The 13700-nt window shown below is 39.7% G+C and overlaps 1 protein-coding gene across 4 annotated transcripts; it reads right to left on the reverse strand.

The window, feature by feature from the left end:
• Nucleotides 1-1840: 1840 nt before the first annotated feature.
• On the reverse strand, nt 1841-12727 carry mylk4a (myosin light chain kinase family, member 4a). 4 transcript variants are annotated; one of them, XM_083992078.1, is made up of 15 exons: nt 11929-12727; nt 9167-9304; nt 8518-8614; nt 7779-8244; nt 7154-7518; nt 6335-6440; nt 5713-5806; nt 5253-5362; nt 4794-4935; nt 4618-4688; nt 4405-4533; nt 4176-4328; nt 4008-4086; nt 3503-3557; nt 1841-3223 (listed from the first exon to the last, which is right to left on the reverse strand). In XM_083992078.1, exons 1-14 carry the CDS (start codon nt 12451-12453, stop codon nt 3504-3506), a joined length of 2529 nt encoding a protein of 842 aa, XP_083848204.1. In that variant the 5' UTR covers nt 12454-12727; the 3' UTR covers nt 1841-3223; nt 3503. The 4 variants fall into 4 exon arrangements, with proteins under 4 accessions (XP_083848204.1, XP_083848205.1, XP_083848206.1 ...); XM_083992079.1 differs by having other exon boundaries at nt 7779-8223; nt 11929-12725; XM_083992080.1 differs by lacking the exon at nt 9167-9304 and having other exon boundaries at nt 11929-12726.
• Nucleotides 12728-13700: the final 973 nt, after the last annotated feature.

Below are 13700 nucleotides of genomic sequence, written 5' to 3' on the forward strand. Positions count from 1 at the left end.
CTGCTCTGCTGTAACCCGAGGAGAAAATTTTCCTTGTGGGATACAAGTGTTATCCAATGAGGAGAGAGAACGGCATGAAGGGCTGTGTGTGCAGCCAAGGGATGCGCGTGAATGTGGTGACGTAGCACGAGGACCAATTGATGCCTGACAAGGGCGGGGGCTGCTAACTCATGGTGCGTTCAAAGAAACTCGTACTTTGTGTTTTTCCTTCCTGTGAAGTCATACCAGTTCGATCTGGTACGAGTTCACGGGTCGGAAGTTACGAGTGGCCGTTATAGGGAACTTTCACAGACAACAGGATGGTAAAAACACGAGCTACGGGTTACCTGGAACGCTACCAAGTCGTAGTTGTGACTTGAAGCTGTAACTTACGGTTTCAAAAGCCTGCCTTGAACGCAGCATTAGCCGAAACGGCCGTGAAGCTGATATCTGCTTTAAGGAATATAGCTACACCTTTTCATGATACTTATTCAGCTAGCTTTGATCACAGACGTTTTCTAAATAGGCAGCTCCTAAGCCTGGCTTTCATTTTTAGCTGCACGTCTCATGTCCACTTTCTAAGAAGACATTCCTCAAAAGCAACCACAGCTGAAGTCAATTTCAGGTTTTCATACGGATGGAAGACACTTTGTCTATCATCCATCTTTCTTGTCACTGTCTAGAGCATGATATATAAATCAAAACGGGAGGAAAAAAAGATAATAAGCCAGAACTGTGAATTATTTCGTCAGCCCTTACAATTTTATGGCCATGACATTCTCAAACTACTGGATGTAAAAAGTGGTCAACTACTGGGTTCCTATGCTTTTTAGTGGAACAGTTTGCTTTTCTGGTATTTCTGTACAATTAAGTACATGTTTCCCATGGTACTGTCCCATACAGTCTGGCAGTGTCCCTGACTAACCCTGTGGGCTCTGTAATATAAGACCTCACTGTCTTTTAAAGAATGGAGCAGGCTGAAAGTTAAGGTATACTTTGTGGAAACTGAAATGAATCGCAAGCTTAAAATCACATGACTGTTTCTGAATCATTGACAATCATCTTCATTTTCTGTCTCCCAGCTCCTCTTGAGTAAGAGTTTGTGTTTGTGTGTTTAAGGTTTAGCTTAATGTGGGCCAAGAATGTAAAATTCTCACTAAAAGGAGCTCATACTGTTGTCACCAACAGATGAAATGAAAAAATAAGATTGTTTTAAATCACACAGACAGAAAACATTCCTCTCAATAACCGAGAGTGACTATTCAAGAGTGAAAATGTTAATACAATTATCTCAAAAACTGGGCCTCATGCTGAAAACATTTGGTTGAATTCAGATTTATGGTTCACATTAGGAGACCACAAATTAGCTATAATTTGTTTTAGAAAGAGTGCATCATTACTTTAGCTTTATGTGCAACCTGGTCAAGTGTCACCCTGTTCTTAAAAATACATCACAATGAGTTTCAGTCTATTCTAATATATAAAAAGGGCTGTATTCGCATATTGATTTTATGATTACAAGAAGATGGTTCAAATTACCATTTTCTAATTTCACTCCCCACTGACCTTAAAGATCATATTTTAAAGTCAAGATTCCTTTTTGTCCAACATGTCATTTCTCTGCATATTTATTGTCATGTATAAATATTAATCAACCATATTTTCAGTTCCCCCCCCCCAACCTTACATTTTTATCAAACACTGGTTTGTGTTACCTCTTTTTTATTGGCTTCAACTTTAGATTAATGAAACTGTGTATTAACTCCTTTTGGGTACTTTCAGCTGCACATTGTCAAACTGAACTTTGACAAAAATGGAATAAAAAGCAAACAAACTCTGATTTAGGACAAAACTTCACTTTAATGCATGTGTACACACTTCACAAATACATGCTGAATTTGAAATTGTTAACACTCAGTGAGGACAACTTCTTTTACTAGCACACTGTGTTCAACAACAATTAATATCACATTCATCATAAACGTAGTTCTAACAATATTTTATCCACTTAGGCAAGATTAGGTAGGTAGTGTATTACTATCAGTTAGTGAACCTTCACAGAAGGTATTTCAAAGACAACTTTGTAATGTGTAAAAAGCATCTATAGTGACATGAATATACAGCCAGAGTGGCACTAGAAATTTATAATAGCTAAAGCACAATACAATAAAAAAAGAAGAAAGTATTAAAAAGTTATTACTCTATTTGTCTAAAGTTTAAGCTTTAATGACTGATAACACAAAAACACATAACATGCAACAAATATTGAAAATGTTACACCTATAGCTGATAAGACATGTGAAATGTATTTTCTTCATGAACACCAGGACAAAGCAGGATGGAACAGATGTAACAGGAAACATATATCCGACCACACAAGCCTTTTCAATGGGACTACAGCAGCTTCATGTATAATATATGTGTATATAAATAACAGTATAAAGTGCACATACTACAGCTCATGACACCAAGCGCACAAATTCCATTCTGTCCATACGCACAATACACATCCCCTAGGATATGATGAATATCTGTTTTTAACTCTACAGTTCAGCATCCATTTACAGCCAAGAAGAATATTTCTAACTGAACAAACAGATTATTCCAGTCACATAATATGAATCACGCTGTAGCGGTTGAGGTATGTTTCTAAACATGTGAGTTCTTATCTACATGAGCGGAAAATGAAAACAGCAGCAAACAATGACGGCACTGTATTTGGTTACAGAGACTGAGCGTAAGTGGATATTTGAAAGGGAAAAACATACGTACAGTGGGCATGTTCAACTTTCAAGACAAAGGTGTCACATACAGTTGATTAGGTTAGATTAGCACAGTTTTGAAATGCCATCTACAACATAATGAAAAAAAAAACAACTTAAAAATTAAAGTAATGTAATAAAACATCACCACAAACTGCAAACTCAACAGTGGAGTTATTAAAGTCATTATAAAGATTTTTATCATATTTATTGCATGACAACTGATTAACATTGTAAGATGTTCTCCCGCTGTCGTTTTGTTATTCATGGAAAAAGAAGTACAGTAGCCTACAACACTTGCTGTGACTATCAACTATGAAATCTCACTTGAATAAAACTGTTATCTAGTCTCATATTTTTGCACAGTGGATCACATTTCAGGAAAATGTTGCAGATGCATCAACTGAAATTTAGGTAATTTACATGGACAGGAGGGTTGGTCCGAATGGCCACAGCTGGAGCCGTCACATCACTGTAGATCCCTAATGTAAAGACAAGAAAAGACAATTATTACAACTCGGGCAGTTATTTTTTCTATAACATGCGAGCCACTGAGCCTCTTTTCCCTGCTGTGCTACTCTGCACAAAATCTGAGACATGCCTCCCCCTTGTGGATGTTGTGAAAGCATTCCTGTTTAAAAGTTGAATGTAATATTTACATATCATATGACAAATATGAAGATTTAAACAGTCCATTCAGTTCTCTAGAGTTAAGACAATGTGTCATTGAAATAAAACAGAATCAAAAACAACTGACCAACCTCAACTGTCTGTTGTGGGGACACATGATGATCGCCGTGATCTGCACATAGTTTTCTGTAAAACAGAGAGCATCAACAAGAATTTCAAGAAATTTTCATTTTAAAAAATGTCACCACATTGACACAAAACATATGTCCTTATTCCATTTACATGTTTATGTTATTATTATTATTGATTTATTTTGAAAATTTGGATATATAACTTACTGTGGCAACAAAAAAAGTTTTATATCTGTGGTCACTGTTCCACTATTATTATCTATCTTTTTTTATTGAGGCATTTGTTTGCCTTTGTTGGTAGTATAGTATAGAGAGACAGGAAATGGGGAGGCAGAGAGAGGGAGAATGACATGCAGTAAAGGGCTGCTGATGCGGGATTCGAACCGGAGCCGACTGCAGCGAGGACTGTAGCCTCTGTATATGGGGCACCTACTCTACCAACTGCACCACACAACGCCCCATTATCTTATTAATGATGAATTCAGGCAAAGATTGTATATCCTACCTTTGTATAAAGGCGGTGGTGAAGCACTGAGTCAGACAGCCAAGGATGTTTTAAGGCCTCTGATGCCCCCATCCTCCAACTGATGAGAAACACAATGAGACACAAGTATAAGACACTAATCTCAGTTGAAGACAGATATACCAACACACAGGCAGAAGATGATGATACCTTTTATTTACAATGAGGAGCTTGGTGATAAAATCTTTGGCTTCTTCAGACGTATCTATAAACTCTTGTTCCTCAAAGTTCCACTGACAGGCCAAGATGTTATTCAGAGTCTGGTTGTCATCATCGCCAAGGAAGGGACAGAGACCACTCAGACTAACAGGAAGAGACAAACAGTCATTAACATTACTCTTTTCGAAATGTGTGTGCATGCGTTTGTGTGTCTACTCACAGCATGTAGGTGATGACACCGAGGCTCCACATGTCTGTGTTGAAGGACACAAAGTCGTAGTTGATGACTTCAGGAGCAAGGAATTCTGGCGTGCCGAAATTCACCCGCAGCTTTTCCCTTGGTTTATATCTATGTGGGAATATAATCAATGACATTTTACATTTTGCATTGTTATGTCAATGAAAAAAAATGGTCAAAAATACCAGTACTTACATCCTGGCAAGACCAAAGTCGATGATTTTGATCTTATTTGTGACTCTGCTCACACACAAAATATTTTCAGGCTGAAATTCATAACAAAACACAAAAGCTGAATAAATCAACTGCAGAGAAGTCGGGTATAAGTTTTAAAAGTGTCATAAAGACACAAGTACAGTAGACTTTGTTACCTTCAAGTCCAAGTGTAGGATGTACATTTTGTGCATGTGCTGAAGACCCTCGCAGATCTGCCTGATGAACACCAGAGCATCCAGCTCCATTAAAGTGTAGTTTTCATCAATGATCCTGTCAAACAGCTCCCCTCCACCAACACTAAGGTTAATGACAAAAAATCAGCAATCAAACTCCAAATTCAAATATAATTAAGTTATGATGTAATACTATTATCAATTATGATAATCAATTATCAATACGTTTAATTTCATTTTAGCAAACTTATCCATATATTCAAGAAAGTTTTCTTACGCAAAGAGAATTGTAAATTAAATGAGTTAACAGAAATTCAGCAGGGCCCATCAGTTTAATTGAACAATTTAAGTTTATTAAATTATATATTTTGTTATAAAACAATCAACAGGCTGTTTTGAAATGAATGAACACGTGCTGAAAATATGAAAGAAGGAGCATACTATTCAAGTACAAGGATGATGTCATTCCTTGACTCATAAGATGCATAGAGCTGGATCAGGCTGGCATGGTCCAGATTATTCATGACCTGGATCTCATTCTTCACGATCTCCTACCAAAAACACAGGCGCAGACAAACAGACAGACAGATGCAAAAGCAGAAGCGGACAAACAGACACAGTTGCAGACAAACATGGACACACACACATACACACGGACACGGTGAGAGGTGTCAGCTGTTCTCTGCTATGAGACAATGCATCTTCTCTTCTAGGTCAAATATTTCTCACCTAGGTGAGAAGTATTCCCTCTGCTTCTGTGTGGCCTTGCAGTGGACTAGTATGTAATAAAAACTGTAGCTAAGCCCCTCTACTGCTTTTTATATCATGTGGTGTGGCTCTCACTCCACTATTCAAAATAGGACTAATTCATTATCATGACAGTGTATGTTCGGTGCTGTACCTTTTCTTTCTGACTCCTGGCTTTGATGACCTTCGCTGCCAAAGTGAGACCAGAGGAGTTTTCCACACATTTGTGCACCTGACCGAAACGGCCCCTTGAGGAGAGACAGATGCAAGGGAGAGAAAAAGAAAAAATGTAATTTCCACAGTTGCCAACTCCATCATCTCAAAATTGTACATCCTAAGCCTGGAAACAGTTGTGAAACCGGACAGAGGTAGTGTTTCATGTGTTTTCCCATCACGAATCAAATACTGATCTTGCTTCAAACAGGGATGTTTTAGAGGACTGCTGTGCTTAATCTGTTATTTCATTAAATCTGAGCTGGGCTCTGTCTCCTCTTTGAAGACTTGGATTAACACATAGTGATTAGCTACCAGCTGGCACCAGGGATACAGTTTCACATACCACTCAGTCCTGAAGTAAAAATAACTGCTGTGACTCTAAAGTTATGAAGCAGGAGAGAGAAGCGGAGAGGAGACGAGAGGGGGGAGCGTTACGCAATCAGGCTTTATGGGAATTGAAACTCTCTCTCTCTCAGTATCTTTTCTTTGTGATCGATTAGTTAGCCTCTGGTAGATTTAACTCTCTTACTGTATATCACACACACAAATGCAACACTCACCCGCCAAGGACCTCCTGCCAGTTGATTGTGTAGAAGTTGCAGATTTTGTTTGGCTTGGCAGACACAATGCGGTGATTAAAAGGAGCAGCTGGAGGGGGAGTGGTGTCTAAAGTCGGATGGGGGAGACAAGACAAAAGATATCATCTGTTATAATAGGTTATGAGGAATGTGAGAACACAGGAGCTTCATTGTTTATCAGCTACAGGGAGGTTGCCATAATCAAGTTAGCACACTGTGTACTAACGTGCGATGATAAACATCAGCTCCAGTCACAGTTGCTGCCCTGATATTACAGAGTTATGATGCTTTAGCAGAAAATAGCTTATAGTATTAGTGGTAGATGATCTGAAAGGCTATATATGTCTTAAAACTGCTGCGCTGTGCCAACTTCACATATGGTAAATGGACTTGCACTTACATAGCACTTTTCTAGTCACTCGGACCACTCAAAGCACTTTACACTGTTCATGTCGCATTGACCCTTTCACACACATTCATACAGCTCTGTTTGCAGACAGGCTTTGGAAGCTAATCATTCACACACATTTACACATGGTCAACCATGTGATGGTGACGCTGTTTCTTTATCACCTCTAACCTAGTTCGGCTTCTCTGTGCTGCAATTTTCAATTATAAACACAGAAACAGAAAAAAAACAACTATTGACATATTTGAGTATCGAGACTCTACGATGCAGAATTCAAGCCAGAGACACAGAGTCTTCAATTGTGGTTTACATTTAGAGTTTGTAATGCTAAATTTATTTTGGCATGGCCTTACAGTGGCTCCATGATTAGTTTTCAATGAGTCACAACTTACCAATTAAGTACCGCTCAGCATCAGCATCATCATCATCATCATCATCTTTCTCCTTCTTTGCCTCAGCTTCCTTCCTCACTCTTTCCAACCTTTGTTTCAGGTCTATCTGGAATTCAACTCCGTCTGCCTTGAAGACGGCCCAGCCATCAGACTCAAGCTTCTCTTCTTCATCCTCGTTGGCCTCACTCTTCTTCTCCTCCTCCTCCTCCTCCTCCTTCTTCTCCTCTTTCTCCTCTTCCTGTTTCACTACCACCTGGCTCTCTGTATATTCCTCCACAACAACATGTTCTTCAGTCACAACAGACTCTGCTGTCTGTTCTTGCTCGGCATCTGGAGGTGCAGCCGCATCTGTGTGGGAATCAGAGCTGAAACAAAAGTTATGGTTTCATTAAATGTCAGTTACCACAATACATGGATTTACTTGGCTATTTACAAATAAATCCTTACATTAGATCCATATAATTGTTTCATTTGAACATTAACAATACATTTTGAATAGTCATCTGTAAAGAATAAAAACATACCCATCATAAATTCCATAAACACCATTAAAGGTCGTTGTTCCATTCAACTAACAGTCCTAAAAATCAAAAAAAGAAACATAATCACAGCTCTTATAGTCTACCTTGTAGCAGTCAGTTCTTTCTCATCGTCATGAGGCTCAGGGAGCTTTGGGGCTTCAGCTTCTTCTTGTACAACAGCAACAGTCTCTTCCTTCTTTTCCTCTGGGACTTCAAGCTTCTCATCTTCTTTCTCTACCACTGCATCCCCCTCATCAAGCTTGGGCTCCTGCTCTGTAACCGCTGCCTCTCCCTCAGGTATCTTTTCCCCCACCTCTCCGCTAACCGCCTCAACAACCTCCTGCTTCTCAGCTGCTTGGGAATCTTCACGCAGGTAGTCTAGCAGATTAGAAGCCGGTAGTTGATCAGGTTGTTGATCTTTAGGGGGCACTCCAGCCTCAAGGTCCAGAGTTTCAGGGGTGAGCTGGTGACCTGATTTCTCTGTGTTTTCCCTGTTGAGTTTCTGGACCTCTTGAAGGAGTAAAACCTGCTTCTTCAGAGAGCTAGGATCTACAAAAAGCCCAAAGAGAACTTGAGTTTAAACTTTTACAACCTGTTATATCCATCATATCTTTTTGTCATATTTAAGATTGAATAGGTTTTTGTGAGAGGTTCTAGGGTGGAGTGTGAAGTTGCTAAATATTTCACTCTGACCTTCTGAACTCGGTTTCTGTGTCATCATACTGTACACATGCTAATAGGATAGCTGTACGTGTAACAGAATATCAGTCCAACAGTAAGAGCAAAATGCGTGCTTTTAAACAGCCCAAGTTTGTGGAGGAAACATTATGTTGATCTCAGCACCTGTTGTGTCCAGGGGCTTTATCTTCTTTTGAACTTTCAGACTTTTAGGGCTCAAACCGGGCTTCTCTGTCCCATCTTTGCCTTTATGGTCTTTCAACTGTGAAATACAAATAAAACATTCAAAATAAAACTCAGCATGACACAATTTTCAAAGAAATTACTGTATCTATTGAAATAATACATTAAATTAATATTTTGGACCTTTTCCTCATCACCAGAATTTGGCTTTACCATAAAACTCAGCATGACACAATTTTCAAAGAAATTACTGTATCTATTGAAATAATATATTAAATTAATATTTTTGACCTTTTCCTCATCACCAGAATTTGGCTTTACCATTCCTGTTTGAAATGAATAATAATAATAATAATAATAATAATAATAATAATAATAATAATAATAATAATAATAATAATAATGTTCTTTGTCATATGTAACTAAGCATTGTTTTGGTTTGGCTATGCAAAAATTTACACTTTTCCTGTTAAGAATATCTGTACAATGACATTCACCACATAGAGCCAGCCTTTTAAGTTAAAAACATGAAGTCTTGGAATGCAAACATACAAACATACATATACTTAGATATTACAAATAAAGATAAATGTTCCTGTGTGAATGTGGTCTTTGAGCACAATACACCTACAAACTTTCCACATTTGCGAGAGGCGAGGAAATGCTTTGGTCCATGGAGCTTTATCCTGTGAGCGGGCTGAGGAGTACTGGGCACACATGCAGGAGTTATCTGTTGATTCCCTTTACTGGCTTTATTAGAGGTAGTTTTCTATTAAAAAGACAAGATGGCAATGTTTAGTAGGGTTACATGTATGCACATGGAATGGAATAATATGAGACAGAAAGTATGAATGACATGAAGTTAGGGGTCACATGTAAAACATAACATGACAAATGAATCAAGAATCAAATACAGGTATGGTTGATGAAGTTAGCATGAGATGTAAAACGCACAACACAAATTAAAGCGAAATGACAATCAAATCATGAAAAGGACAAAATACAAATGACACTTCCTCCGTTTTCAGCTGACAGATTAGCACATTCATTGCACCTCTCCATGCGCAGACCAACTCGTATGGCATGCCTTTGATTATTCATGGCAGATGGATAGACAGCAGCAGGGCAGTGAATTTATAGCTTATCACTTGTCGCACTCAGCGATGGAATGCAATGCTGACCCTGAGCGGAAAATATTACAAGCGACCGTAGGGCTGTTGTTCAAATTTCTCTGCTGAGGAAACTCACTAAACACTCTCTGATCAGGTTAGCATGGAAAAAGCTGTCGTGAACTCCTGGGTGTCTCACATTTGTTCTCCGAATGCTGTGGTGAGGTAAACAACAGTGCAGGAGATATTTACAGTGCGGTGTTCCCCCGGTGACAGCAGTGTATTCAGGAGTTCAAATCTCTGATTGGGAGAGCGGGGGAAAGCGTGCAGAGGCCACAGTAACAGACAGAAATCTCACACCTCAAAAGGTGAAGTAACCACCTGACAAGTCCTCTGACGACAACAGAAATTCCCTGAAATGTGACTCACAGAGATTCCATCAGATTGGCATGTGGTCATCAATCATCAGCGTGTAACCTAAACCATAAATGATGGTCCAATCCTTTAATTGGATTGAATTCAATAAGTCAAGATGTTTTTAATCGGATACAGATATGGATATAAAAACCGAAGGGACTCCACTGTTGTGCACTAATGCAGGACATAAATAGTTTGTGACAACTTTGACACATGACGTCACAACCACTCAGGTGCAGGGAAAAGAGATATGACTCGTTTGCAGTTGGGAAAGTGACAGGAGTGTGGTGATGTCTGTAAGTGCAACTCATGCTTCTGATGCCAAGCAGTACTCAGTGACCTTTATATGGAGCCACAGTTTGTCTTCACACTGGCTAATTAATAAAAAAGTGTCCGGTCTGAGAGATGACTTGTAAGATTTTAAGTTGAGGACGACTAAAATGAATTACATATTTGAGGAACTTCATTTTGATTCTAGCCAATCCATCCAAACCAAAGTTGAAACTTTGGACATTAAGTAAAACATGTAAATTCTGCATCCAGACGTACAAGTGCAAAGCACAGTGGAGCAATAGTGACCGTACGGAGATCATATTTACATAAGTACATATTTATGTTTTAACTTTTCTGAACCTGTACCAGTCGCACTTGAACACTGCATGCCGTGTTAAATGCAGGCCTCCACTGGAACCTCTAAATCAAAGGTACTTTGACAGCATTATCAGCAGGACTCCCAGTAAAAATTTTATGAAGGGCTATTTTGCACCACAGGAAGTTTTGCAATTTGCTGAGAACCACATGGCATAGACTGTAGGCAATACCTGCTTTATAGCAGAGTGGTAACTCCTGGAAAAAGTGATGTAGAATATACAAAATTACTGGCACAGGACCGAAATATACAGAAGCAAAATTATGAGTGACAGGCGGTATACTTAGTTTAAATGAGTCAGTGAGAGAAACAAGCTGCTAAAGAGAGAGTGGGAGAAACACTGACTCATCACAATTTGTTGACATCTGACTCCTTGTGTGCTGGAGGGGTTAAAGCTCTCTTAGACCCCAAACACTGCAGCCCAGGTCCAAAAACAGCATTTCTAAACTGGGCCACTCACATTTCACCCTTGGCCTCACAGCGGCCCTCTCGTGCCCTGCCAGGAGGGGTCCCACAGTCAGCCCCATGCCAAGAAGGCCATGTTGCACACAGCATGAGGAGAGATCCAACAAGCAGGCCTATAAATTGGAGCTTAATTGGGACTTTATATAAGCTACAAGTGAGATATCTATCGTGGAGTAACTTACATAATGCTGTAAAATTAGTGTTCTTAATCTCTTTGCCCTCAATCAGCACTTGGCGAGTGTAAACATGCCAAAGCCCAGACACTACCTATTGCCCCGTTTTTTTTATTTTTTTATGGGGAATTCAGTGTGCAAGCCAAGCCGCATTCACAGTCGAGAGAAGTGTGGCGGTGGTCAGCTTTGCTGCTATGATCATTTTCACATGTTCTGCCAAGACAACAAGACCCTGGGTGAGACTTCAGAAATCAAAGTCAGCATGGAAAACATCGTACAGCATCATTTACAATACTGGCATGAACAAGGCTAGATGTCCGTAGTGACTGCTGGGCTGTAACTCCCGGCAACACGCTTAAGATAATAGAAATATCAAATACATCATTGAGAATGTTAAATCCATACTTCAGAGTCTAGACTGGAAAAACATTTAAGTCTACAACCATATCAATGATAATATTTCTCCAACATGATTTTTATGCAACAGCAATATAATGCAGCCTCTGTACTTTTGCCTAGACTTTAGGTACACACTTGAGGAAAACACATTCATTCGGCAGTTTCAGGCTCCTTATCTCACCTTGTCAAGCCTCTTGGTTAATGTTTCTGTAGATGTTTTCCTCTTGATAGCTTGCTTCCCTTTTGAGTCTTTGGATTTAAAGCCCTTCCGAGCTGCGGGGCCTTTGAACATCAGCTGCATAATCTTCGAACTCTTCACCGTCTCCCCAATGAAGCTGATCACCTGCTGCATGCTGAGGACCAGCTTCTCCATCCCCTCCAGCTTCTGCGCCTGCTGCTCAGACCGCTGGTTCACCACCGACATGATGGTGCTCATCTCCTGGCAGATCTCCCTCACCTCTCGCCCCATGACCTGGGTCTGGCTCACTACCCTGGGTGGCAAATGGATCTCCTCCTTGTCAACTTTCATAGTCTCCATATCCTTTTCAATGCCATCAATGTCTTGAGACATCCCATCTAGTCGGTTGAGGACCTTCTCTTGAATGTTGATGAGCTTGTCCATCTTGCTGCTCAGTGACTCGATCCGATTTTGGATGAGGTCAAAGCTTTCGCTGTTGTTATCCCCCATCTTCACCAAGGCACTCATGGCTTCCAGTGATACAAAAATCACGTTAGGACACCAACTTGAAACAAAAATAGCACCAGCAACGTCCGTGAAACAGACGGAAATACTTTTTCAAAAATCGTAGCCAGCTCTACCTTTCAGTGTTCCACGTCGGTATGCAAATTAATTAAAATCAAAAGAAGAAATTCAGGAAAGAAAGGATCCAAGAATCACCAGTTTTGAAGATTTAAAATTTCTAAAACTCAAATAAGTAAAAAAATTAAATCTGTTTCTCTTACTCTCCTTGTGTCTGCTTCTCTCCACAATAGAAATGGTATTAAGAATGGAGTGAGCCGGTGTCCCTAAATGTAAATGGACAGCCTACGTCAGCAAGGGTCAAGTGTTTGGGGTGGGGGCTTGGCACTGCTTGGGCTACGAGACATTTGAGAGCCTTTAAGTGTTAAGCCCACCTCCGTCACTCGCCTGTTGGGTGTCAAAATGGTCACTGTACACAGTATTTCTTCAGCGTGTGAGACAAGTGGGACAATGCTCATTCATTTTTAATTTTTTTCTTTTCTTTTTTTTTTTTTTTTTTTTACAGTTTTTCCTATTTAAATGACAATGACATTAACTGTCTGTAACAGGTGGACATGTCGGCTCCAAATTCTTGAGTGGACCGCACAGGTGTCCAAAAAAGAAGAAGGGTAAAGATGGAGTTCACAGGTGGGCTTTTTCAAACGGATGAAAAGATTTTGAGAACATTTCAAAATAGAAGCTGCTGAGACCATTTAAAAGGAATAATTCAAATGACTGTCACGGCATAGAAGAGAATAAAAGGACTGCCTGGGCAGCTGGTTATTTGGCACTGCTGCATGTTGTTCTTTCTGTGTACGCTTATAAATGAGAACCATGTTGAGATGCAAATAACCTCCTTATCTTATCTAAGACCTGTAACTTGCATCCAGTGTCTGGGGAAACGTGAGGACACCTGTGGTTTCTGGCCGAGGGGACCTACAGTAAGATATTTAGCCTTTATGCTGAAAGAAGAGATGGTGACACTGATGATTTATATGATGCCAACTCACTGATAAAAACATCCACTGATAACCCACCTCAAGTGAGGAAGGGATCAGTTTTAACTTAGCTCATGTAATATGACCAGAATCCATGTTCCCAGTATGATTTATCCTAACAACGCACGTGCTTATGTCAAATGGGGTGACAGAAATTACTTAAAGCTGAAATTTCCAAAGGCTGCAACGCTCTCACGGTTGGTTAATCAAGCTATT

This window comes from Trachurus trachurus, assembly GCF_905171665.1.
Source record: "Trachurus trachurus genome assembly, chromosome: 17".
Lineage (NCBI taxonomy): Eukaryota > Metazoa > Chordata > Actinopteri > Carangiformes > Carangidae > Trachurus > Trachurus trachurus.

Excerpts from the sequence above, each read along its gene's own strand:
- mylk4a (XM_083992078.1), bottom strand. The coding sequence starts at position 12,453 with ATGAGTGCCTTGGTGAAGATGGGGGATAACAACAGCGAAAGCTTTGAC. Across the intron at positions 5,807-6,334 it reads TGGCAGGAGGTCCTTGGCGG|GGGCCGTTTCGGTCAGGTGC; the intron begins GTGAGTGTTGCA and ends TCTCTCCTCAAG. Across the intron at positions 5,363-5,712 it reads CCAGGAGTCAGAAAGAAAAG|GAGATCGTGAAGAATGAGAT; the intron begins GTACAGCACCGA and ends TGTTTTTGGTAG.